General features: G+C 34.9%; 1 protein-coding gene across 2 annotated transcripts in view; it reads right to left on the minus strand.

The window, feature by feature from the left end:
- LOC111050407 (LHFPL tetraspan subfamily member 6 protein) overlaps nucleotides 1–25,038 on the minus strand; it is a 328,211-nt gene that overhangs the window by 103,867 nt on the left and 199,306 nt on the right. For both annotated transcript variants that reach the window (XM_039434315.1, XM_039434316.1), the window contains exon 4: nucleotides 19,018–19,133. In XM_039434315.1, coding sequence (XP_039290249.1) covers nucleotides 19,018–19,133 — 116 coding nt within the window. The remainder of the gene's footprint in view (nucleotides 1–19,017; nucleotides 19,134–25,038) is intronic.

Consider the following 25,038-nt stretch of genomic DNA (forward strand, 5'->3'; position numbering starts at 1 on the left):
TTAAGCATAGAGATAAACTCTATAAAGCGCATAGAAAATCTCCCCAAAATGAGAGATTAAAAGCTAAGTACTTGGCTGCAAAAAATAACATCAATAAATCAATAAAAAATCAAAAGATTAAATTTTATTCCAACTTGAATACCTTTCCTGTAAAAAAACAATGGGAAATTATAAATAATCATTGCAGTAAATCAGTTTCCAAACGAAAGTCGATCCATCTGCATTGTGGAGATAATCTAATAACAGATGGAAACGTTCTGGCTAACAAATTCAATGAATACTTCATAAATATATCTGATGAAATAGTTTCTTCAATACATGACCCAGATGAATCCATGAGAGAAAATTATGATAGAAAATTTAAAAGTGATTTTATCTAAAATTCTTTTTTCTTAAATCCTATTAGCTATCAAGAACTACTAACTAAATTAATAAATAAATTGAAAAATGGAAAATCTCCAGGTCCTGATAATATTTCCTCCAGTTTAATAAAATCTATAGCTTATGCTATTGTTCCTGTTCTTTGTCACATTTTTAATGCCAGCCTTTTGAATGGCCATTTCCCATCAAATCTAAAAACAGCTAAGGTAATACCTATTTTTAAGACTGGATCGAATAGAGAAATTTCAAATTATATTTCAAAAATTCTAGAGAAACCTTTTAAGAAAAGATTAATGAGCTTTTTCAATAAAGTGAACTATTTTAATAGAAACCAATTTGGATTTCAGGAGGGCTTGAACACAGAACAGGCATTATATAAGTTTATGTCAGATATTTATCACAGCATCAACACACCACATAAAAATAGAACATCTGGTCTATTCTTGGACATCCCAAAGGCTTTCGACACAGTTGAACACAGCACCTTGTTGAATAAGCTTCATGCTGCTGGTGTCCGTGGTGTTACCAACATGTGGTTAAAATCATACTTGATGGATAGAAAGCAGTATGTGTCTATTTTGGGTTGTAATAGTGAGTTGACAACAGTTAAATACGGCGCTCCACAAAGATCCGTTTTGGGCCCTATATTGTTTTTAGTCTACATAAATGATTTGTTTTCCCACACATTTTTTGGATCAATTACATTGCCGATGACACAGCCCTAGAGTATTCTGCTAAAAATGAAGAAGAACTGCATGAAATGATGCAGCTGGATTTTTTGATTTGCGATGCTGGTTCAACTGTAACAAACTAGCACTAAATGCGAGCAAGACTTCCTATATAAACTTTTCATTATCATCACCATTTAGTTTCACTGATCCTGTCAGGTATCATCAGGTTGGTTGCAGATCTGTGAGTTGTGACTGTGAGGTAATTCAACAATCTGACTCTTTCAAATATCTTGGGCTAATATTGGATCAAAGTCTAAATTGGGATTTGCATGTGAATAAAGTAAAAGGGTACCTCTTATACTTGGTTAGGACTTTCTATCAACTGCGTCAATTCTTCCCTGTAAATATTCTTCGTGTAATGTATTTCTCTTTTTTCAATAGTAGGCTGGAATACGGAATCTCATGTTATGCATCTACCTTCATGTCTCATTTTAAAAATCTTATAGTCCTACAAAAATCAATTGTTAGAATAATGTTTGGAGCTAATAGACGAACGCATACTTTCCCAATATTCAGGTTTTTTGGAATTCTACCTTTCAGATACATGTATGTACTGAAAGTTTTATCTTTGTTTTATAAAATGAGTGGGGATAGGAATCAAATGGGGAATCTTGAACAAAATCAGTAGATAACTAGGCAAACTACAAGGATGCTAATCAGACTCCCCAAACCAAACAGCACTACCTTCCAAAAATGCTTTTTATTCCTTGGACCTTAATTCTTCAATATTCTCCCAGATGAGATTAGAAAGCTACAGAATCTCAAGAAATTCCTAAAACAAACGAAGAGTTGGCTATGGCTTCATTCACCATTAGAAGTAGAAGACTTATTCAAAGTAGTAATCTGAGAAACACATGGTGCTAATATCTAATACATCATTGAATATAAATTTCAGTGTAGTATGGCCTTTTTACTGTAGTTACTTCTGTATCCTTTAAAGTTTAACCTTTGCTTTGAGCTTTGATCTGCAAACATTGTTTTATTTATCACTGTTATGTCTCATCTTTTATTTTTCATTTTTTCCCTCTCTTGTCATGAATTATGTTGAAAAAAATTATACTGGTGATTCTTCCTCCTATTTTTCTCGCAGTTTGAACTACATTTCATAATATAAGTATATATAAAGAGAGGAAATGCTACAATCAATCAATAAAATTACTTGATGGTGATTGAATGTGTGTGTGTTTGTGTGTGTGTGTGTGTGTGTGTAGGTTTTTTTCTCCTCCTATATCCGATTAAACCTCAACTCCTGCTCACGGACAAGTGCTTCATGAAGCACTTTGTGAGCAGTTATTGTTCACATTAATATTATATTATATATTATTATATTATATACTATTACTTACAATCTATTATTAAATTTTAGATGGATTATTGTTGTATTTGTCAAGCTAGACTCTATTTGGTTTCTGTATATGTATTTATGAGTGTGAATAAATTTGAATTTGAATTTCTGAAGTTTTCCCATGAGAATTTACACAAATTCCCCAAAGATCCAGTCCATAGAAGTAGTCAGAACTCAATTATCCAACTCAGAAGATAATTTCAAAGCCTCATAATGCCGGGGTACTCTGTCATGACTGAGAAAAATGAGCAGGCCTTCGAGACTGAAAGAACAGTTTACACAAATTCATTTTCTCACTCAAAGAGCTTAATTTCGTAACGGCCATAACTCAAGCTGGGGAAATTTATCGGCCAAGTAGAAAAACTGGGCGCGGTTATCTGCGCTTATACGGACGCAAAAGGGAGCTGGGAGCTCCAAAGAGTCTTCTGTCTTTTACCATCTCTCGAAGAGGAGAGTTGAAGCATCAGTGAACGTTCTTGGAGCAGCGTATTCTAGCGAATCTGGGCGATTTTTTTCGAATAGCTGGTATGCTTTCCAGCTATCCATTGATCAACCATTTAAGTTCGGAAATCGAACAAGAAATTGATTAGCTAGATTATTAGATTTTGTGAATAGTCTGGTGGTATAGTCTTGAACCAGAATATTCTAGAAATCACTATGAGCTGTTCCAATGGTCTGCATCTCTTATGTAATGAGATATTGTCTTCCAAATGGTCTTATCCAATATGTTTGAAGCATGAAAATAGATAGAACTCAATCCTCTACTATCAAACGAGCAATTTCTGTTTATATGTTCAGATGTTTGGATGTTTAGAGGTTTAAATGTTTAGATGTTTATATGTTTGTATTTCACCGGATCTCGAAAACGGCTCTAACGATTCTCACGAAATTCAGAACATAGTAGGTTTATAATATAAAGATTCGATTGCACTAGGTCTCATCCCTGAGAAAACTCGCTGAAGGATATTGAAAGGATAATTCATCCTTGGAAGAACAGACTTCGTCGTATGTCGATAACAGACGATGCGTGTGCGTGTATGAGTATATCATCATATTCAAAGTTAATCATTATTTTACAGTTTTAAGTGATTTGTGAGTGTTATTTTGTTATTCAATTTGGTTTGTGAACAATCTAAATTAAAACTTTTCTGTTTTTAAATATTTGACTGAAAATTGGACCTGGATTCAAGTGTATGAAACATAACCTACTTTTTGGACCATTTATAGTGTATAAATCAAAATTCGGGGAAGAAACAGATTTGGGCTGTGCCTGTTTGTCCTTCCCCAATCATTTTGAAAAATTGTGCTCTGTTTATTAATAAATAAATAACGAGCGAAGCTCGGTGCCCCGATATTTATACATTATTTCGTATATGTTTTACTCTTCACACGAATCACAACTGACAACTCAGATGAAAATAAGAATAATATGAGGATAATTAATTATATCTTTGTTAATTACAAATTGCTCCTACTTTTGAAACTGATAACAGCATGTTGTTTGGTGTTGAAGTGAAAACTCTGAAGTGATTTTCTAATATATCTTACTCTATCCATAATACTCGAATTTGATAGACAGATTGTGGTCATAATCATGATTGAGATTATACCGATGACACCGATTGTACTGATAATTTATTCTCATAAATCTAAAAATATTAATAATTCTGACGATACTTATAATTCTGATAATACCAATAATACTGACAATCTGATGAAACCGATGTCACTGATCATATTCATGATACTAGTCTATTAATTTGATAACAAATAAAACGGAATATACCGACTCTCCTGACAGACAATTAAATCCGATAAAACTGTCAACTGCCCTGACGCTGTCCTAATAATAATGCTTTGGGTCATTCGTATGATGGAACTGTTATCTGTCGGTTATTTTCACAGTTATTCGAAGGCCAAATAACAGCTAAAGAGCTGATGATTTCATAATTCGGACAGCTGAGCAGTAAATGAGTGATGAGCTGATCCATTATTGAACTGAAAATGAGGGGATCCTTGAATGATGGATAATTATGCAAATTGACTATCTTGCTCCATGTGTTGTCCTCTCTCATTTTCGAGCACTATCCTTCTTTGTTTATTTTGCTTTTCCTACTCTCTTCGGTTACTCTATTCTTCGTCCTCTATCCATAATCATCTCCTCATCTTTTTCTTTTTTCTATTTTCCTCGCCGCACACTAGCACATCTTGCACATCCAAATGATGGAAAATGATGTTGATTGAAATTCATTCTTCCTCTTTGTAATTATGTTTCAATCTTATTCATTTTTCATGTACTGTACTTACATTTCCCCGCTTCTCTTTTTTTCTCTCATTCTATTCTCATATTCTTTTCTCCTCTTATCTTCTCATCTTCTGTTTCCAACATCCTTATTCGAGATTCTTCATTCTTTCGGGTTATCCCTTCATCGTTTTCTCCTGATTCTCCCTCTCTTCCTCCTCCTTCTCGTACTACTCCCTATCGTCCTTGACGGATGGAAGAAAGGTTAACATTCTTCAACTATTTCTCTCTCTCTTCAAAGAATGTTTCTCCACTTCATGCATATTCTACATTACCACATTTTCTTTCTCTCACTCACTCTCTCTCTCTCACTCCCTCTCTTTCCCATTCTTTTCTCTCCATCTTTCTTTATCGAAATTGGTAGAGACTAATCATATTGCACCTCATTCAGCTCATTAAACATTCGAACAGTTTACCCCACAAACCCTCTTGCGAAATTTGCTGATTTTCCTGCTGATATTTCGATGTTGGTGTAAGACGTTATTTCGAATTCATCATCATTCTAGCATGAATTTGGAGATGACAGTATCATTTTCATAGAAATTTCAATTTGAAGTCATATGATGAGTACTATTTTTGTTGGACATTCAATTTTACTAAATATACCATATCATTGAACGAAAGCTAGCAAGTTCTCGCTTTTGACTTACTGAAGGCCAAAATCGTTGTCCGTCTATTTGTATGTTCTCCAATAAGCTTAGAAATAATTGATCAATCAGCTTCAAATTTTGTAAACGTATTCTTAAAGCCTATAATTATAGAGGTCAATTTTGTTGGACAACAAAATCGACTCATTTCTTCGCCCTTCTACAGTATATGAAAATAGCATTGAATGTGCATGGGGAAACAATTTGTTGTGATATTATTTAGCAAGCTGAAGAATTCATTGCAAGCAATAAACTACCACTGTTTAAAGCCGTTACTACAGTTTAAGTACAATTACCACTCATAAGACCAGCTGAGGCTATTATTGAGAGCTATCACACAACAATGCCTCATGCGTTGACACGTAATTTGTGCATGCTAATATACAAAATAATTTACATCTTTTACATCAAAATACTAATACGGGTTGAGGTATCAATGCGCAGTTTTCGTCATTAATTTTCTCTAGGAACTCTGTTTTGAAATCATGTACCACATGCACATGACCACCTTCTCATCTAAAATTTGAATTTGGATTTATATGAGGGTAGAAGATTTTGGAATGACACAGTATTTTCATTTCAAAATAGGATCACCAATAAAACCTACTGTCAAATTATTCTTGAGAAAGATATGTTTAGCTGCTTCCATAATTTTCACCAACTCCTTATAATCAGAAGTTGTGGGTTTCAAAGATTACAATACAACAGTTCATGAGCGATTTCTCCAACCCAGGAGGTCAGTTATTATCAGGAGAGAATATAATAGTTTAGTGAATGGAATATTCATACATTTGTAGTATAATATTGTTCATCTTTAATGGATTGTTTGGATTGATTTGTGGGACTGAAATCACTAATGTACTGTAATTTTTTTTAAGTACATATCTGAATCTGAAGAAAGTATTCATTCCAACTTCTATTCGAATTCTGAGCTATTTGAAATGAAGGTTTCAGCAAAAAAAAACAACGAAATTTCTCTCACATTTCACATTTCCGTGAAGAAACTTTTGAGATTGGTCTATTACTTGACAATGAATTTTTCCTCAAGACTCCTCATTATCGTTGTGAAGAAATCTGCAATCTGAAGATCAACATGATGAAATTGTAGCTTCGTGGCACTTGACTGAGATTCATGTTGAGTTCCATTGATACATTATCTCTTCAACTTTCATACATTGATTCTCTAATGTCGATATCACTTCATTCTCAAGATTATCTTGATATGTTTTTTGCCTCTGATACATCGATACTCCAACTTCAACCCACTTATTACACTGATATCGAGGTATCGATATATCAATCAAATCGATATGATGCAAAGTCGATATACTGCCTACAATATCAATATGTTCACATTCCTGCAGTGTTGAAGTACTGCTCCTTCCAGGTGAGTGAGGTCTACGTTAATTGCCATTCCTAATTATCCCTTACTAGCCTTCATCCCTTCAACATACATATTCGAGTTGATTCGTTTGTGTCAAGTGTTACCAACACCTACCACCAAACTCCAGTCCGGCCAACCGCGCAATTTGACACTGGATTTAGGACCAATCAGCGATATTGTCAATCAGCTATCTGCTTTGTGAGGATGTTGCTGCCGGCACTGTGATACTGTGATACTGTTCGTACTGGCAGGATTGATTGAATGGTAAGCATTGCTATCATTTATAAGACATGCTACAAGTATGAGATGAATCTCTATGACACTTATTATGAACTTAAAACCAATCTCCCAGCTGTGACGAGGACATCCAATTATGTAGGTCTTTGCATCTCTCTCCTTACCTATGAACAAAATAGGCTAAGCAGTCATGATTCTCAGCCAAAAATTGAAAAAAACTCAACAAATGTACGTCTTCTGTAGTTAGAAACTTCCAAAGAACACTGGACTGGCTATTATTATAGTACTCTCTATATTTATTAAATAACATTATAGTTCCTTTTTTGAAATTTTTTAATATAAAATAACAAATAAAAAATAAATACAAGGGAAAAATGAAATTGAAATAACAAATATATTTTAAGCAGATAATCTTCATATGATTGAAAAATTTAACTCACCATCATTGGCTTGGTTGGATGATTTTGTTAACTACTAATCTTCTTTCTACAAAAGTTTTGCTGAATTATGCCACAGACAAATGAAACAACATACTATCCTATAATCCAAAGATAATTTTATTGTGCTCACTATAACCTTAGTGTCCGGTTTCCCATTAGGGAACTTTGGACTATATACGGCGAGGTGGAACTACCCTTGGGTCTCCCCACCATTCAAAGCCATACGCTAATAATAATATACCAAAGACATGTCGTAAAATGTCGTAAGTGAACATTTTTTTAGAAAAAGGGTACATAGATTTCTATTTCTTGACATTTAAGAGTAACCCTAACAGAAGAAAAGTTTTTTGTATTATAGGTACATTGGTCTCAACGGGTATTATCATACTGGTATTAGCTTTACATGCATGTGCCGGAATTATCGATATTTTACTATAAATATCATATATGTGAGTGCACTCGTGAAGCGTTAGCGATTTAACCATTACATGCTCAAATGTCTTGATCGAGCTTGGTGAAACCGGGCAATAACGTGATTTCTGAGATAATTAGATAAGTGAAAGCTTGGATATTCATGATGAACGGTATCTCCACTCCATTTACATAGTGGTATGAATGACAAAGAACTAGATGGTTTTTTTTTATAACAAATGAAATACTGAATAGTAGTTAACGATCGCAAAACTTTTACGGAACTGTTATTTGTCTGTCGGAACTCGGAACGGGGATGTTTTAGTCGTTGCAGTTCCATTCAGTGTGCACGGATTTATATGGCTGATGATTTCCGTTTAATGGCCAATGCCAATGGAATCGCTGCTGAGATGTGTTTGTTATTCAGAAAGCAAATTGTTGGAATAACGGCTCATTCCTCTCTCAAATACTCCTATTCAACTATATCACTCTGTCTCTCTTCTACTCTGTCATTCTTCCTCACACTCTCTCCATTTTTCTCTCATTGTTGAAGTGAGGGCTTGTTCCTGTCTCAAACCGCTTCTTCTCCTCTCTCTTTTTCAAACCTCCTTCGCCCCTTCCCATCACTTTTTCCACTCATTTTCTCAACCGTTTCTTCTGCTTTCCTCCTTCTTTTCTCCACCTGATCATTGGAATAATGACTGATTCTTCTCACAGATTTCTCTCAATTTATCTCTTTGTTACTCTGATTTTGAAAGTATCAGCTGATTCCTCCCTAGCATTCACTCTCACAATCTGTTTGTCTTATACTCTCATAATATAAGCGAGAAACTCTCTCTGAATCTCTTTCTGTCTTTCTAATTGTGAAAATAACTAGCTCAGATCTAGCTCAGATGCTCCTTTGATTGTTGGAATAATATCCGATTCCTCTCATATTCAATCACTCTCTCTTTTTTCTCTCAAACAAGAGAGAGAAGTTGGCAAACTTTTTGAACTATTGCTAACCATAGCAAACAAGTCTGACATCATTTCTCACGCCGCATATCGGCGTCAGCCAATCATAATACCCAGAACGCAGCCAATGATATCCCTATCCCAAAACTCAACCAAGCATTACTTGCCGGAAAATTGGGTGGCAGTTTTCGAATGCTTTTACTTTCGCCGCCACCACGTTGCTATGATGAGAGATTCACTGCAATCTGTCAGGAATGGTTGAATAGCAACCATTGATGTCATTCATGAGGAATACTGGCTATTTGGTCAACTTCAGCATTTCCTTCGAATTCATTCAATGTTTCCTATACTACCAATGCTGACACTTTAAACTGAATCTTACTATGAAAGAATTTTTTTTTTTTTACTTTTTTGTTGGTTGCCAAAAACTCATTCCATCAGAGTGCAATTCTCCTTTATGGATGTTCGTCTGATATCTGAGTCTGTGTAAAAAATATATTTATATCTATACGGTTCGTGATATAGCTGAGCCTGTATTGTGTACAAAAAGTTTGTTGAAAGGTTTGTACGAAATGGGAATCTCATTCATTCGGGTTGTCCGCAGTTTACTCACATTTTTATCGTTCTATACTCTTGATTTGAATGCTGCTGCAATGTTATTCACATACCACCACCATCAATTCTACGTAAGGAATATTATCAAAATTGATTTAATCCTATGTGAGGAATAACACATTCCTTAAGTGATAAATAGAACCAATTTTTTGTATACTTATCAGCCTATATTTCATTCAAAGAGGGAATTGAACTTCTACAAGAAGACTAATGAAGATTTGGAAGTATTAATCATTTCATCCAAATTGACCCGTATGGATACCGCATTGAACATAAAATGAACCTGTTCATTGTCTTAATGAATAGGTGGACTTGAAGTTTTCGAAACCACTAATTCATCGAGAAACTATTTTGAATCGGTAGTCATCTGGAAGATTGGTCGATTGGTCAGAAGATGAAAAGTGTGAATGAAGTTCGTTGACCTATCGAGGTTGAGATCTGTCATTGGCTAAAACAAAACACGCCTCCAGTTGGCGAAGAATACTCAGGCACAATATATAACAAAAAATATTGAAACAATCAAGAAATCAACAAAAGCAATTGAGAAATGGGATTCTATGTTAGAGATCACATTTAAAGAACATAATTCAACGGGATGCAAAAATGAAACCAAACCACTGTATTCTCAAATTGTGTGAATGGTTATAAAGCTGTGATTGTTTCAAGTGGAATCAACTTATTCGATGTAGATGAATATTAACGATGGCTGATTTTTTAACCTATCACAACATCACTATCATCACAACTCAGACAATTGATTATTCACTAATCCTGACCTGGAGCATAGGTTAATCTGAAAAAAATTCACAATTTTTCGTTTGGAATCCGTAGAATTATAAAGCCGAAACAGGAACCAATGGAGGCACAAGCCAGTAGCAAAACAGTGAATCAACAATGAGTCGTAATTTGGGAGTCGATTCGGACAGCCACAATTATTCCAAGCCGTTGGATCCGATTTTGTGGGTAGACAGTGCGGAGTGATCTGATACTCTTGTTATGGTGAATAACTTGATGCTGTAATGGTTGCCCTCAAAGTCTGGAAACAGTTGACGTTGAAAATTTTAGTTGACGTTGACGTTCCATGGATCAACGGAGCTGGTTTTTTTTTTGGAGAGTCCATCTGAATAGCATATTCAGAGGTTGAATGGAGTGTGCTCATTTCGAGAACGGAGATAAGTTTAGAACTTTTATCTTTATCATTTTATACATCAATAATATTGGAAGTGACTTGATCATTTATTTCTTCATTTGTAACTAAGCTTATTTTCGACTGTGTCATCATCTAAATTTGGAAGAAAAATAGCAAAAGGATTGCCTTATTATTCAATCTACCAATGTTATCAAATCAGTATCATTTTTATCGTAAATAGAATAAATGAATGATTTAACTAGAGATTAAGAATACAAGATATTTGCCAAGGAGTTCACTGTGATGATAAAGTATGATATCCGTTTACAGTCAATGCAACCAGGAAGAAACAATGTAGCGAAGCGTTTTCCATCTATTTTACCCTTAATATTGGATAAAAATTCTGATTTGAAACTGTTCTACTCTAATTGACCAAATAATACATCCATGTATTCATTTACATCCATGCATGTAATAGAAGATTTACATCCATGATGTAGTATCCAACTATTTTGGTGATATAAAAACAATATTTGGTGGGAAAAACATATTTTACGGTACCAAAATTCATTCCAACAATATAACACTTGAAACTGTAGTCAACATTTGACTTATACTAGGGAAATCAGTTTCGAAAATAGTCGAAATACTTATAAATTAGATAAAATTTAACAAATGAGGCTTTGGATTAATGCGGTTTTGTTGGAATCAATGAAATATTTACTTTATTCCTGAGGGTGCATTACACATCTTTGTAACATTACTTCCGTAATAAGACATTTTTTTCCAGCCATCAAGCTGTTTGGCTGTGGAAGTCGATTGATTCCTCGATAACCAAACCAGTTAATTGATTAAACTATTTTTTGAATCAATATCATATATGGCTCCTAGACTATGTAGCCATTTTCATTTTGGTCAATAACAAACAGTTCATGACTGTTTAAAGATATTGTTAATTAAAGTTAGTGTCAGTGTTGAAGTATCAGTGTTAGTGTTTAGTGTTAATGTTAATGATGGTGTTTTGTGTTAGTGATATAGTTATTGTTATTGTGACTATTAAAGTTATTGTTACTGGTAGATTAATTGAACTAGTCCGTTGAATCAACGCTAACATTCAACGCCTACTTTCAACTAGCTACAATCGGCCAATTACAACAGTCCACATCTATCTTGACCGAGCCAACCCAAAGCAATAACCATTAAGTGATCGGTCCAACCTATTCCTATTGGCAGTCCCGATTTCGGCTGAAACGGTGTGTCCGAGGGACCAGCCAAGCCAAGCCAGTATCCATTAGTGTTTTACAACAACAATCAAGCCCCGGATAGGGGGTGGGGAGTGGCAGCCCTTTTTGAATTCAAATTTATCTATTTTAGGAGCGGCATACACGAACATTAGGGGTGCAGTGCTTTACAAAACACTCCCCGGATTGCTAATGTGCATAGCTGAGTGCTGATTAATTGGGAGTTCCGCAGGGAGAGAGCTACTAGAATTCGAGCTTGATCTAGTTGCTTTGTTGTTTTTGTGAAGGTTGATGACTGGAGGTAGTATGATTGCTACTTGAAATCATTCTGCATACAGCTGTTTTTATATTGAAGCACGATCAATATTGTCAAAATTATTGGATATTGTGAATGTTAATGAATTAATCGGAGTTAATCAAACATCTACTCAACATCGTGCTGGGTCTAGTTGGTTCGTGGGATTGTGTAAGTGGATTTTGATGAATTGCTACTCGGAATAGTGATTGATTTTTGAATACAGGTCGATTTGAATTATTGTTGATTGTGATACTACCAGCGTTAATTGTTTAAAATTCTTCAGCGAGTTGGTTTCAGCCTATTTCATTGACCGATCAAACTATATAGTATGAATTACAAAAATTAAACAGTAATGTATGAATGGTGGTTTGGTGGTTGGAAAAGTATTGCAAAATTTATTGGGTGATCCATCCTTTGTTCATGATAGTGTCTCATGACTGCAGGGCAGTTCGAGTTTTGGCGCTCAGTGTCGGCGTGTCTTGTCTTGGCCAAACGCAGACAGTACAACCAACCACCAATCATATGACGACGCCATTAACACTAAATATTTCTTGCTCAATGTTCAAACTATCTTATCTTTAAAATAGCTAAAACTAGTTTCTCAATTCTCCAATAGTGGTTAAGACTATTTATCGAGTCGCTTCATTTGATAATTATAAGACTAATAGGATAAGGCTATTTTTTGATAAGGGATGGATTTTAGAAGTACTTGGTAATTGACCGAGCGAAGTGAGGTCTAAGATTCAAGTCGACGGTTTGTCATTATTTCTCATAATTCTTGAATGTTCAAAATGTTTGAATGTTTATATGTTGCGCATTTACGGCGAAACACGGTAATAGATTTTCATGAAATTTGACAGGTATGTTCCTTTTTTAATTGGGCGTCGACGTATATACAAGGTTTTTGGGAATTTTGCATTTCAAGGATAATATAAAAGGAAAAAGTAGCCTCCTTCATACGCCAATATTAGAGTAAAATTCAGACTATAGAATTATTCATCATGAATCAGCTGACAAGTGATTACACAGATGTGTGGAGAAGCCAGTCTATTGCTGTATTTCCATAAGGTCTATAGTTTCAATCAGGTACTTGTGGATGAGAATACTGAGTGAGGTCTACTGTTCACAGAACTACTAGTAATCATGACTCTATTGGAATCAAATACTATTTCAGCTGACAGATCTCATGTAATAGGAAGAAGTACGGTAGGCCTACTATTCATTTGCTTTCGATAGGTCTGCTTTCCTAGCTTGGATAAATGTGGTCTAATATTCAAGTAGAATAAGGAAGTAAAGTGAGTTGTATATCATAATCAATGCTAGAGAAAACTGGAGTGGGACTTAAAGCAATGACTGACGAGATTGTAAGTGACGTTTCCTCATTATCATCAGCATCAGCAGCATAATCAATGAAAGACATCTGACGTGAGCTTCATTAATTCTGTTGGATTGATGGAGATAGATTGAAGAAGAAGGAGAACAAGTAAACAAAAATAAGGCAGAAGATGGAGGAGGAAGGAAGAACAAAAATTAGTTGTTAGTGGTGGAGAATTAGGAGGAAGAGGAGGATGAGGAGGAGGAGAAGCAGCAGGAGGAAGAAGATGACGAAGAAGAAGAAGAAGAAGAAGAAGAAGAAGAAGAAGAAGAAGAAGAAGAAGAAGAAAAGGAAGAGGAATAAGAAGGAGAGGAAGAAATATGGATATTAAAAAACAGAAGAAGAAGAAAAATAGGAATCAAAATAGGAAAAGGTGGAGGTAAATAAAGACAGTATTGGAATAAAGAATGAAATGGAGTTATATTATGTAGAATATTGAGGCTTGAAACAATTTGAAAAATTGGGGTCATGAAAAATAGGAAAAATTAGATGAAATTCATGAGGACTGAGAGATAGAAGTGGAAAGATTGAATGGAGAGAAGATAGAAAGGGTGATAATAATATTCAGGTGAGAAATTTTATTTAAGAAGATAGTTCGAGTTCTATAAGTCATAAATGATGAAAAGAGGAAGCGTCGAAGAAGAGTGGATGATTAAGAAGCTAGAAGCGGAAAAGGATTATAAGATAAGCGGATGGAAAAAAGGAGAAGAATAAAAACTTAATGAGTTGCAGAAGTAGGAAATCGGAGCTGTAACTTCTATTCATCATACAGACGCGGCCATATTGAATTTTAAGTTTGAGTTCGTGTCGCTCAAGTCGAGTTGATTGGATTTTTGAGCAAAGGACTAAGATCAAATATTTAATCATCGAGTAGAAGTCCCTCTGTGGATAATGAGAGCCATGAATCAATGAATTTGGCCTGAAAAGATTTCAAGAGAATCGATGTCGTTAATATTCTGAAGGATTCTTCCGATAATTTTGTAGATTTATGATCGGGAGGAATGAAACTATGGAAAGTTTGTCTGTTTGACAAATATAGTCCTATGAGTTGAAGTACTTTTCGAAGGATTAATAACATGAAGGATTATAAAGAGATTTATAGAATGATTGTTTCACCGTTACATTGTGATAATGGGTCATATGAATAAAGTTGAGCATCTGCTCATACTTCTGAAATATGGAGCATTTGCTTCATTTTCTATGAATAAACGTGAGCAAATCCTTATGCTCCATGCTCTTGCTCATGAGCATTTGCTCTGGTTTTATTCATATGGGCCATTGTCTTGTTACCATTGGCAAGTGTTAACAATGGATCTCTACTAACTGTAGTTTGGATTAAAATTGAACGGGAATTTCAAGTGATGAGTTAGATTAAAATATTGTAGTGAAAATAACACATTCTACTGCATTCAGCTGCATACGAACCAATTGAATAAAAAATTAAAAAGGACTATCTATATCTTATAGAATTCCACAAATAAGATTTTTTATTTTATGAAATTTTGTGAAATTTAAACTAAATTAATGGCGTTATCGCAGTTTCAAGCTCGTCAATCATGTGAGGATTCCTGCAACCACTGAACATACGCGTCGCTTGAAACAATTATTCTCTTTTACAGTCCACACAATCATGATTGATGACCTTGAAACCGCGATAACGGCATACATTCATCCCAGCCCAGCGATTCAAGTGCACAGTGACTTTCAAAAACGTCCGTATTATAATCAACTTGCATGAAATAGCCAAACTCAATCCAACCACCATGCGTTTCATTAATTTTAGTACACGAAACTCATACAAGTTGCATCTTTAAAGGCTATAAAATTAGGAAAGACAGAAAATACGAACACCAAGACTCATAGAGGCATAAACCTCAGCAAAATAAGAAAACATAATAGTTGAATTCAAAAATAACAAGGAGAAGGCAAAGAAAAACAGTAATTATTATGTTAAAGAAAGATAGTAGATTGAAGGGTGAGAAATGCGTCAGGAAAAAGTATTTTTCATTCTCTCATGATAGAACAAGGACCTGTGACACCGAACGCCCTGATAATGGGTTACAAGCAATGTTAGTGTTTCCCTCCTACCATCACCATCACTTCGCCCTCCTTCTTCATCCTCTCTCTATTTTCCTTGTTCCACTTCCTCTTCTACCTTTATTCCTGTTCATCTTTCAACGTTTTAACGAGAAAAACGTACGGTAGTGTCAACCTGACTCCTCAATTTCACAAGTAGCAATCTTCCACTCTGTCTGAGGGACTCTTGTAAACAAAATGTTATCACAAAATAATTGGCGACAGGAGCCACTAGGTGAGACTGGCCTGCCTTTGTACTTCCAAGGGTTGAGGGGTTTGGTATTAAGAGGAGGAGGCGGTGAACGAGGAAGACTAGGATGAGAATGAGGAAAAGGAGAACGAGTATCCTTACAACAAACCTTTGAAGTGGAAGTGGAGAGAGGAGAGAGGAGCATGAGGGATGAGGGGAGAAGGCTGTGCATTCCAACAACACACCACTATTTTGAAAGACGAAAAAAAGGGAAGAGAAAAAGTAGATGGTGGAGGAGAAAAGTATAAAGAGAAGAAGAGTGGAAGATGAAGGATTGAAAGGAGGAGAAAGGAGTGAAAGGAGAGAGGGTGGAGAGAGAGAGAGAGGAGAAGAAGATTGGAAGGAGGAGAAGAAGGAGAGAAAGAGTATCAGAAGGAGAGGAAGAACGAGGTCAGTATGGGGTGGTTGTGATGAGAAGGAGATCGAGAGGGAATGAGGATTAGGAAGTGGGCGTGTAGGGTTTAAAGAATGATGACGAGGAGAAGGAGGAGGAGGTGGAGGAGTAGGAGAGTGATCTGGATGAATGTATGAAGAATTGAATTGAGAGAAGGAGAAAGTACTCAAGGAAGAGAAATAGAGGAAGAGAAAAAACGAGTGGGAGGTTGAAAGAAGGAGAGGTAGTGATGTAGGTAGAAGATAGACAAGGAAGAGGCGATGGAAAAGTGCATAGTAGGAGGAGGTGAGGGAGAAAGAGGTGTGGATAGGAAGCAGAAGGATGAGGAGGTGATGGGAATGGTGGAGAAGAAGAAGGTGGAGGAGGAGGAGGTACGCTAGGAAAAGCCTGAGAAAGAGAGAAGAACAACGATTAGCCCCATCATATATTATTGGAAAAGAAGAAGAAAAAGATAACGAAGGTAGCAGAAGTAGGTGGAAGAGAAAGGGGTGAAGTAGCCTTACGTATCAGCAAGCTAGACCCAGGGTCAAAGGGCTTGCGATTTAATTACATGGTCTTGTGAGGAGAAGAAGGCCGTTCACAACAAAAGGGAAAGGGACGAGTAGCGTATGTTGCCTGTCTCAGGCAGAGAGGAAATGGGCAGGAAGGGAGAGACAAAGGGACTAAACAGTGCGATGGCAAGTAAACTACTTGACTCTCTTGTAACTGATTTGTTTTGCTTGATCAAATTGCACTCTGTTGTGGAAGCTGTCATTGGCAGAGGGGCAAAGTATTTCCATCAGAAACATTTTGAAAAAAAAAATTCTATCAAGGGTTGTACTGGACACTAATTCATTAAGATAATGACTTTTTCAAATATGCCTCTCAACCAATTACAGAAACCAATAATTCAAGATATTTCAGTATTTGTTTGTTAAATCGTACTTGTGTTGATTGGATCATGACTCAATAATGAAGATAATCTCATAAGTTTAAATATGTTCTGAAAATATGGAATTTTTTATGAAGAATTTGAATAAGCGCTCATAATATCAGATGTGAAAATGCGAAAATAGTTGTTGAATGAAGAGTATGGTACGTAGAATGGAGGGTGATCTTGAGCAAGAACAAAAAGTAGAGAAAAAATTATTCAAATGAGAGGGGAATGAGATGTCATGGAATAGGGTAGAAATAATGAGAAGTGGAGAACAAAAATGAAGTGAGAAGTATAAGTAGATAAGTGAAATATGAGACACTAGAGAATGAAAAGAAAGACAACGGGATGTAGGAAAATAAGTGAGAAAGGAGACAAGTGAGAAACTGAAGAGAACAGAAAATAGTCAGAGAGAATAAGAATAATTTGGGAAAAATGAAAAAAGAGAGTTAAGAAGAGTAAGGGGATATAGAAAATGAGAAGAGCTAAGAAAAGAAAATACCAGATGATACTAGAGTGGAAATAGTCTATTTTCCAAACAAACTATGAAGTCTGCAGTACTGTGCCAACTCGCAAGTTTTTCTTAGTCAGCAATTTTATCTTGAAGCAGCCTTGTCACTGACGAATTACATGAATAATTAATAAAGTTCTGCAAAATTTCTGCAGAAATAATAACTGGAAAGTCTCACTTGTCTTCTTTACTTCCAAGAGACAAAATGAAAACTCCTTTCCACTGAATAAATTCATAGCTTGATGCAAATTTGGAAGTACATTGCATGCAGTTGGAGAAGTTGACTTTCGTAATTTGGCATGTTTATTAATGAGTGAGTGGTCTGATTATCAGCGAGGAACTGAATGCTGGAATTCATTAATTTGATGACAGATTGGTGAGAACTGCTTGTTAATGGTGTCAAGAATGTTTTTGTGAGGGTATTGGTCTATTAATATTTTTGCACCGGACAAAATGAATTCCAATTTCGATCAATACTGTATTTCAGTTGCGAGAACCATTGTAGAATGTACATCATTGTTTTGGCTTTGTCATAGTCGTTTATTGGTCGCATTGGATCTGTAACATGACATCATCTCTTGGCACTCAAATCTGATTGGATTTGTTGGTAGCAAGCCAATTCTGGCTGATTCAGTAGATTGATGATGGGAATATATGATGATATAAACAATATCAGAATGTAAGGAATATATTATAGAAGTAGATGGAAAAAGCTGTTTTAGAGATTTAGTTTGTTCCATTGAGAGTGGAAGTTTGGTAGAAAACGTTCAGCTAACTCTATCAGGTGCACAAACTAAAAACTTCTTCTTCCTAGAGCACAAGCTAGCCTTTCTTGAAGGGTTTTGATTATTGAGAATTATTTATAAATCAGAAATACTCATGTCTAGTCATATGAATAGTCATGAATAGTCATACTGATAAGTAATCATATTATTTATCAGTAAGGTAATAAAGCATTGAATCGATTGTAGAATGTGAATGATTTGAGCTAATGAATTATTGTAATAGATAGGCTAGTACGTAGACACACAGGATATCCTTGGAAAATTTATACTTTTTATCAGTATTAACTCCAATATCTAGCTCATTATCCGAAATACATCGATGAATACAACACATCAAGTCAAGTTTCCAATATTATAACAGTTATTGATAATTTTGTAAGATGTAAGATGAAACCCACCTGTTTTCTCTACTTCATTGAAATAAAAAATAAATAAACTGAAGTTATATATTTCTAAACTAACATGCTGAGATTTTCAAGCATGGGGAGATTCCTCGGAATATTATACTTTATTAGCTGTACAGGAGTGATCGATTAATAGCCTAATAATTAGCAAACTATTAACTACATTTTTGAACTAATCAAGTAGTAGTACCAACCTTGAATAGCGTCCGCACTGTTGGACAATTTCGACGACGCCCTGAGCAGTGACCTTGGGGTAGTTGCAGCGTCTGAACGAGCTGAAGTAGGCGTCCACTTTACCCAAAAGTCGGCCCTGATAACAGAAACAAAATTGAAAGATCAGTGTGGCTGTTTCACCATTTGAAATCATCACCCTCCTCAACTTGGAAGGATCATCCACAAAAATTACCCACTTCTAAGGATCAACTCATTTGTTGAACCTTACATTGCTGTACACGCATTTTTATGTATTTCATAATATTGCTACATAGCTTACTCTATTAAGTAGCAGCACAAATTTGTGACAATGACTGGTGATTAATAATTCTTACCGCTGCTTCTATGAAGTTCTTGAAGAATACCAATAAGGAAATTGAGAATAATGAAGACCAACTATAGCTTTTTCTAGTTGATTTTTAAATCGCTCACCATGAATACAGGTATCCTCCAATTTATCCTTCCGAAATTCCTTAGAACTTACAACGTCAGTTCTAGAAGCTCTCTGGATCCTAATATGATATAACAGGAACATTATTAATATAATTATTAATATGTTCTTTCTGGCGAACTAGTATGACTATCATCAAAGGATGATAAGTATTGAATGCTCTTAATAAGATCAATATTAATTGATTCACTAATTTTATATGCTGCAGAATATTTTTTCTTGGTACTGAGACAGCCCAAACTGTATATCACGAGATGAATTAGGATAAAATAAACTGCTATGATTTTGTATGCTGACATAAAACACAAAATATATTCCCATAAAACAATATATATATATAAAATATTCTATATCTATAATTTTCTTTAAATAAATTCTTTTCTAATATTTGAATAATTACCACAAGGTTCACCAGTATTCACAATTGTGAGTTTTAACAATTATAAATATATTATATTTAATACTGATACTTGGACTTCCAGTCAATTCAGAATTCTACAATTTAAAACCTGTTCGGTCTGCAGATTTAATAGGACAAGCTTTGATCAATTAGCAAATAATAATTAATAAAATTGATATTTAAAAAATAAAATCTCAGGGTTTTTGATGAGTCTGTGCCGTGCATGGAAGTAAGCTTCCTACATATATCAAATAAAATTCATAAAACGTTCTTATAAACTATATGATGCACTCAACACGTTGCAAAATTTCCTTAATTTAAATTAATTTATATAGCGCTTTGACTAATTCCCCAACTCTTACAAAAAGGCCTTTTTAAAACGAGCTCGTTTGATCTAACACTCACATTAATGATGTTCTTGACGGTCTCGTAGAATGAATAATTTATTTCCAATAATTAATTATGCAGGTCCTTTTCGTCTCGGCTGGGCTCGAGCGTGGTCCAGAATTCTTATAGTTTTCTTTCTGTATTACAGATATATTTATGGGAATTGATTACAATTACGAACTCTTCAACAATTCTGAGTTCACAGATAAATAAACATTAATTACAAATAGTTCACATTTAAAAAAGGGATTGGCTTGATAATTTTAAAATTTAACAAGAAGGAAGAACCCCAGTTTCCTCGTGCATCCTTTCAGAACGAGATCACAAGCCAGAACAAGGTGGTTTTCAGAAAAATTTTATCTCTTCCTTGAACGATTTGTAAGCTTCTTTCTGATTGGCTTTTAATTTAACAAACTCCATAAAATTGGTTGCTTCAGATTCAGGGTTTCTTCAACTCTATGATAGAAAAAAATAAATAAAAGTATTTATATAAATATATGGAGTGATTGTCTTAATCTATCCTGATAAATAAATCGTGATATACGATGCTAACATGTAACATATATTTAGTTTTTTTATACGAGTTTTGTATACCCTTGATTTTTGTACTTTTTTAGATTGTAATAAATATTTATGCAGCAATAATAGTTGTCCCTATTTATTTACATAAATCTTCCTCAGTGTATATAATACATCTTTTGTGAGTAAACTTTATAATTTCAAAATCAAAATCAAAATCAAAATCAAAATCGTTTATTTATCCTTAATAATAATAACATCAACAGGAAATCAGAAACATAGCAATAGAATTACATTAGAATGATGAATTACAGTATAAAATTAAATTATACAATGAATATGAGGAAGGAATTCAACTTGTACTGGTTGATCGAACAATCAGCTGATTCGTTAGGTGTTGATTCAAATAACTATCAATTTATCCTAGATCGATTGATTCATTTGAAAGTGTAAATAAACTATTCTAACCTCAAATGTACATGCAACTTTTATTTTTTATGATCTGCCAATAATAAATAAGCCGCTTTATAATTTGTAATTCTGTCAATGGATCCTCATAATTGTTGAATCACAATTATGCATGTTTTTTCTTATCATCTTAGATAATACGATTACTCTTTTATCACTAACAACATTCGATTTTACTTGAGTGGTTCTTTGACTAGGTTATCTTTCTTTTCCATTTTATAATTCTATTAAAGTTCACTAGTTCATTTCAAAAATATTTTGTGGTGCTAAAATACCACGTGACAATGTACCAGACTTTTTTATCCCCCCAAAAAATTTAAACGTTCAGGAACTTAAAATTTTTTTTCCAACCCGAATTATATCGATTGCTGAAAACATTTTAGGGTTTTCGTTGAACATACAAACAAACCCACAAAAGGACAACGACTCAAGCCTTCTGTCAGAAGTGGGGTTCTGTTGTGATTGTCCAATATGACTGTAATTGATTCATATGAAGGTGCAATAAAACTGAAAACAATTATGTGGGCACGAACCTGTACTCTGATTGCTCAGACTGAGACCGTGAACTTCACTGTTGTGATGCCGTGTTAAGTCACAATGACATTCTTACTTTTCTCCACATCATAATAATATTCATAACATCACAGAGGCAATAATATTTATTATTCATCACATTAATATCTCAAGGTCCATCATATACGTATATGATACGTACGTTCTCCTCCTCCTCATCCTTCTTATCCTCCTAACTCTTCGTTGAACAAGAAACGCTGAGCACCGCCCTGACTTTGCTCAAATAGAAACCTCTCCTATGATAACAGGGAAACGGGGCACAGTCATGTACAAGAAGTGAAACTTGAAGCCTGTCAGGCCGAGCTGTGAGAAACACTCAAGTAAAGCCAGAATAACGTTGGGCCAATTTCTGGTGTTGTAGGGGCGGGGGGTGGTGGCGTGTTTTGGGTAACTGGGGAGTTTTGAGTAACAGGGGAGAAAGAGAGGCTCAACGGTGAGAGAGAAATATAAGAGGAGGGTACAATGGTGTGAAGAGGATAGTTCATTCACATCAGTTTATAAAAGAGAGATATTATCTCTAGGCCTACTGACTTATACAAGTAATAGACAATAACCTGTAGCAGACAATTTAGATAGAAATCAACTTCTGTGCCTGTACTTCTTTATGAAAGTACGAAGAAAGCGTGCATCCTACCTGGCTGAAGGTTGGTCATTTTTGTGAGAGTACGAAGAAAATGCGCATCTTCATTCCAGTGCGCTCCCTCTTCGCACCTTGGTAGTTGCCGCGCCTTTTTCTACCTGTTCTCTACCTGCTTTTGTGAAATTTATTATGATAATATACACCGTGTCCCACGAAGAGGTTTAAACGTTTGATTTTATATTACGTTTCTATTCATGCACCGAACTTTTTCAAATTTCACACAATTTACAAAGTAGGTTCTGAAAATATTCTGAGAAAATTTCAACTCCCTAACCTTTGTAAAAACAAAATGGCGGCATATTAGAAAACGATACTTTAAGAACATTGGAAAGGGGTTTTTGTTTTTATTAAATTTGTTTATTGTTGCACTTCAGGGCAATATGACTTTTAAATAAATAAAACTAGAACATAGCCTAATGAAAAACCTAGTCAATGTCCAAAATTATTCAAATTGATATCCATCCACAGCAACACACTGATAACAGGGCTTGAGAAATGATTTGTAAGCTCTTACAAAGAAACTCCGCAGTATCCGGAGAAGCTCCTCTCCTATTGATCGTTTTAGCTCCTCATCATTATTGAAGCTATGGGTATAAACTTTTTCCTTCAAGTAGAAGAAATCACAAACAGTTAAATTCGGTGATCAGGGTGACCAATCTGAAAAATCACTTCCACGACCAACCCAACAGCTATAAAGTTTGTCATTTAGTAATTGCTGGACATGATTTTCGAAATGAGGTTGAGTACCATTTTGTTGGAGGGTTGCTTGATCCATTTCTGGTACCATCAAATGAGCCAAGACTATCGCAACGAAGTAAACAAATCAGATGATAACTCATGAAAGTAGTTTTCATAGGGAGCGAATTGGTAAAATTTTCAATATGTCACCATTTTGTTTCTATGAAGGTTAGGGAGCTGATATTTTCCCAGAATATTTTCAGAACCTACTTTGTAAAATTTAAAAAAGTTCGATACATGAATGGGCACGTAATATAAAATTAAACGTGTAAACCTCTTCGTCGGGCACTCTATATATAAATATACATGCTAGTACTTATATTCTAGTTTTCTTCAATAAATTTCTAGTTCTCTTCAGTGCGCGCTCTCTTCTTACCTCACTGATTTACCCTTCTGACAGCTTGACAGAACTTTTGCATGTGCGCCTTCTTTGTTCTCCCCTTCTTTATTGGTAAGAAGGTGAACTTATTGGAGAAAGGGAATAATCTCCTCCTTGTCTTCTTTCTCCTTATTCTTCTAACTCCTCGTCCTTCCGATTCTGCGTCTCCTTCCATTTGTTTTATTCCTTCCACCATTCCTCACATTTCTTTGTCATCTGATCTTTTCTCATTTCCCTGTTGAATATTTCTTTTTCTTCACAATTTATATATTCTTCTGAGATTTTTACGAGATCATATGAAACTTATCGATCTTCCTCTTATAATTTGGTTGAGCTCTGTTTTCAATATTTATATGACCCGCTTTTTTGTCATCTGTGCTCTAAATCCTCTTATGACTCCTTTTTACATCAATCAATCAATTTTTATTCCAATCAACACAATACAATATACATAAAAGAAATCAAAACACAGAAAATTACAATGAAGAATAAATTTCCAATGAAATACAAAAACAGGCTTCATGGCGGGGTGTGCTGAAAATAAAGAAAATGGGGAAATACCTAGCCAACTATGGTTTCCCATGTAATAGGCATGTAGAGGGTATAAAAGTAAGGAAAGAAGGGTGAAGAGGAGAAGAAAAGGGAAGTATTGGAGAAGAAAGTAGGAAAAAGAGAAAAAAATGTGCAAAAATTGTAAGCGAGTCCACTTTCAACAAATGTATCTGAATGAATTGGCCTTGCAAACAGTAGTTTGAGCAGAAATTCATCCTGTACGTTGATATGAGAGAGAAAACTGTTTGTCCAGGTCTTTATTTGTAGTTTAGTTTTTCTACTAATCTTAGAGTCTATGAGGAAGTGGGCCGGAATAAGGTTTATTATTTTAGTGCCTATATAGTTCAATTGTTTCCTTAAAAATTCAATATTGGTGTGATATGTGACATATCTATTTGCAGTGGGCCTTAAATGATAATTATTTACAATTGAATTTGAAGTGCGAGGGAAAAGGGATTAATTTTTATCAAGTATTCAATTACGTTTTTATAATTGTCGTATTGTCATTACCTTAAAGTCCCTAAAACCATCTCGGTAGGGTACAATCTAGGTCTGTTTAGAACAATTTTAATTATTAGTTTTTGGGCCACGAATAATTCCTTAATATGACAGTTGAAACATCCCCCAAACAGCCAAACATGCTCTCTTTTCTCTTCTCCCCATTCTCCTTCTCTTTCTTCACCTGTCCTCTCTTTATCTCTATCTTCTTCTCTCTTCAATTATACTCAATCGTCTCTTCTTTCCTCAACTTGAACTTCGTCTCCCATTCACTGACTGGAGCAGATGCTAGTTTCTCTAAATCAATAAGACCACTCATAATAACACCCTTTCTTCAAAAGATATCTGGATCGGTTTTATCAGAGATGTGGGAAAGGCGGTTTTTGTTCAAATGAGA

The sequence above is a fragment of the Nilaparvata lugens genome, chromosome 8 (genome assembly GCF_014356525.2).
Source record: "Nilaparvata lugens isolate BPH chromosome 8, ASM1435652v1, whole genome shotgun sequence".
Classification (NCBI taxonomy): domain Eukaryota; kingdom Metazoa; phylum Arthropoda; class Insecta; order Hemiptera; family Delphacidae; genus Nilaparvata; species Nilaparvata lugens.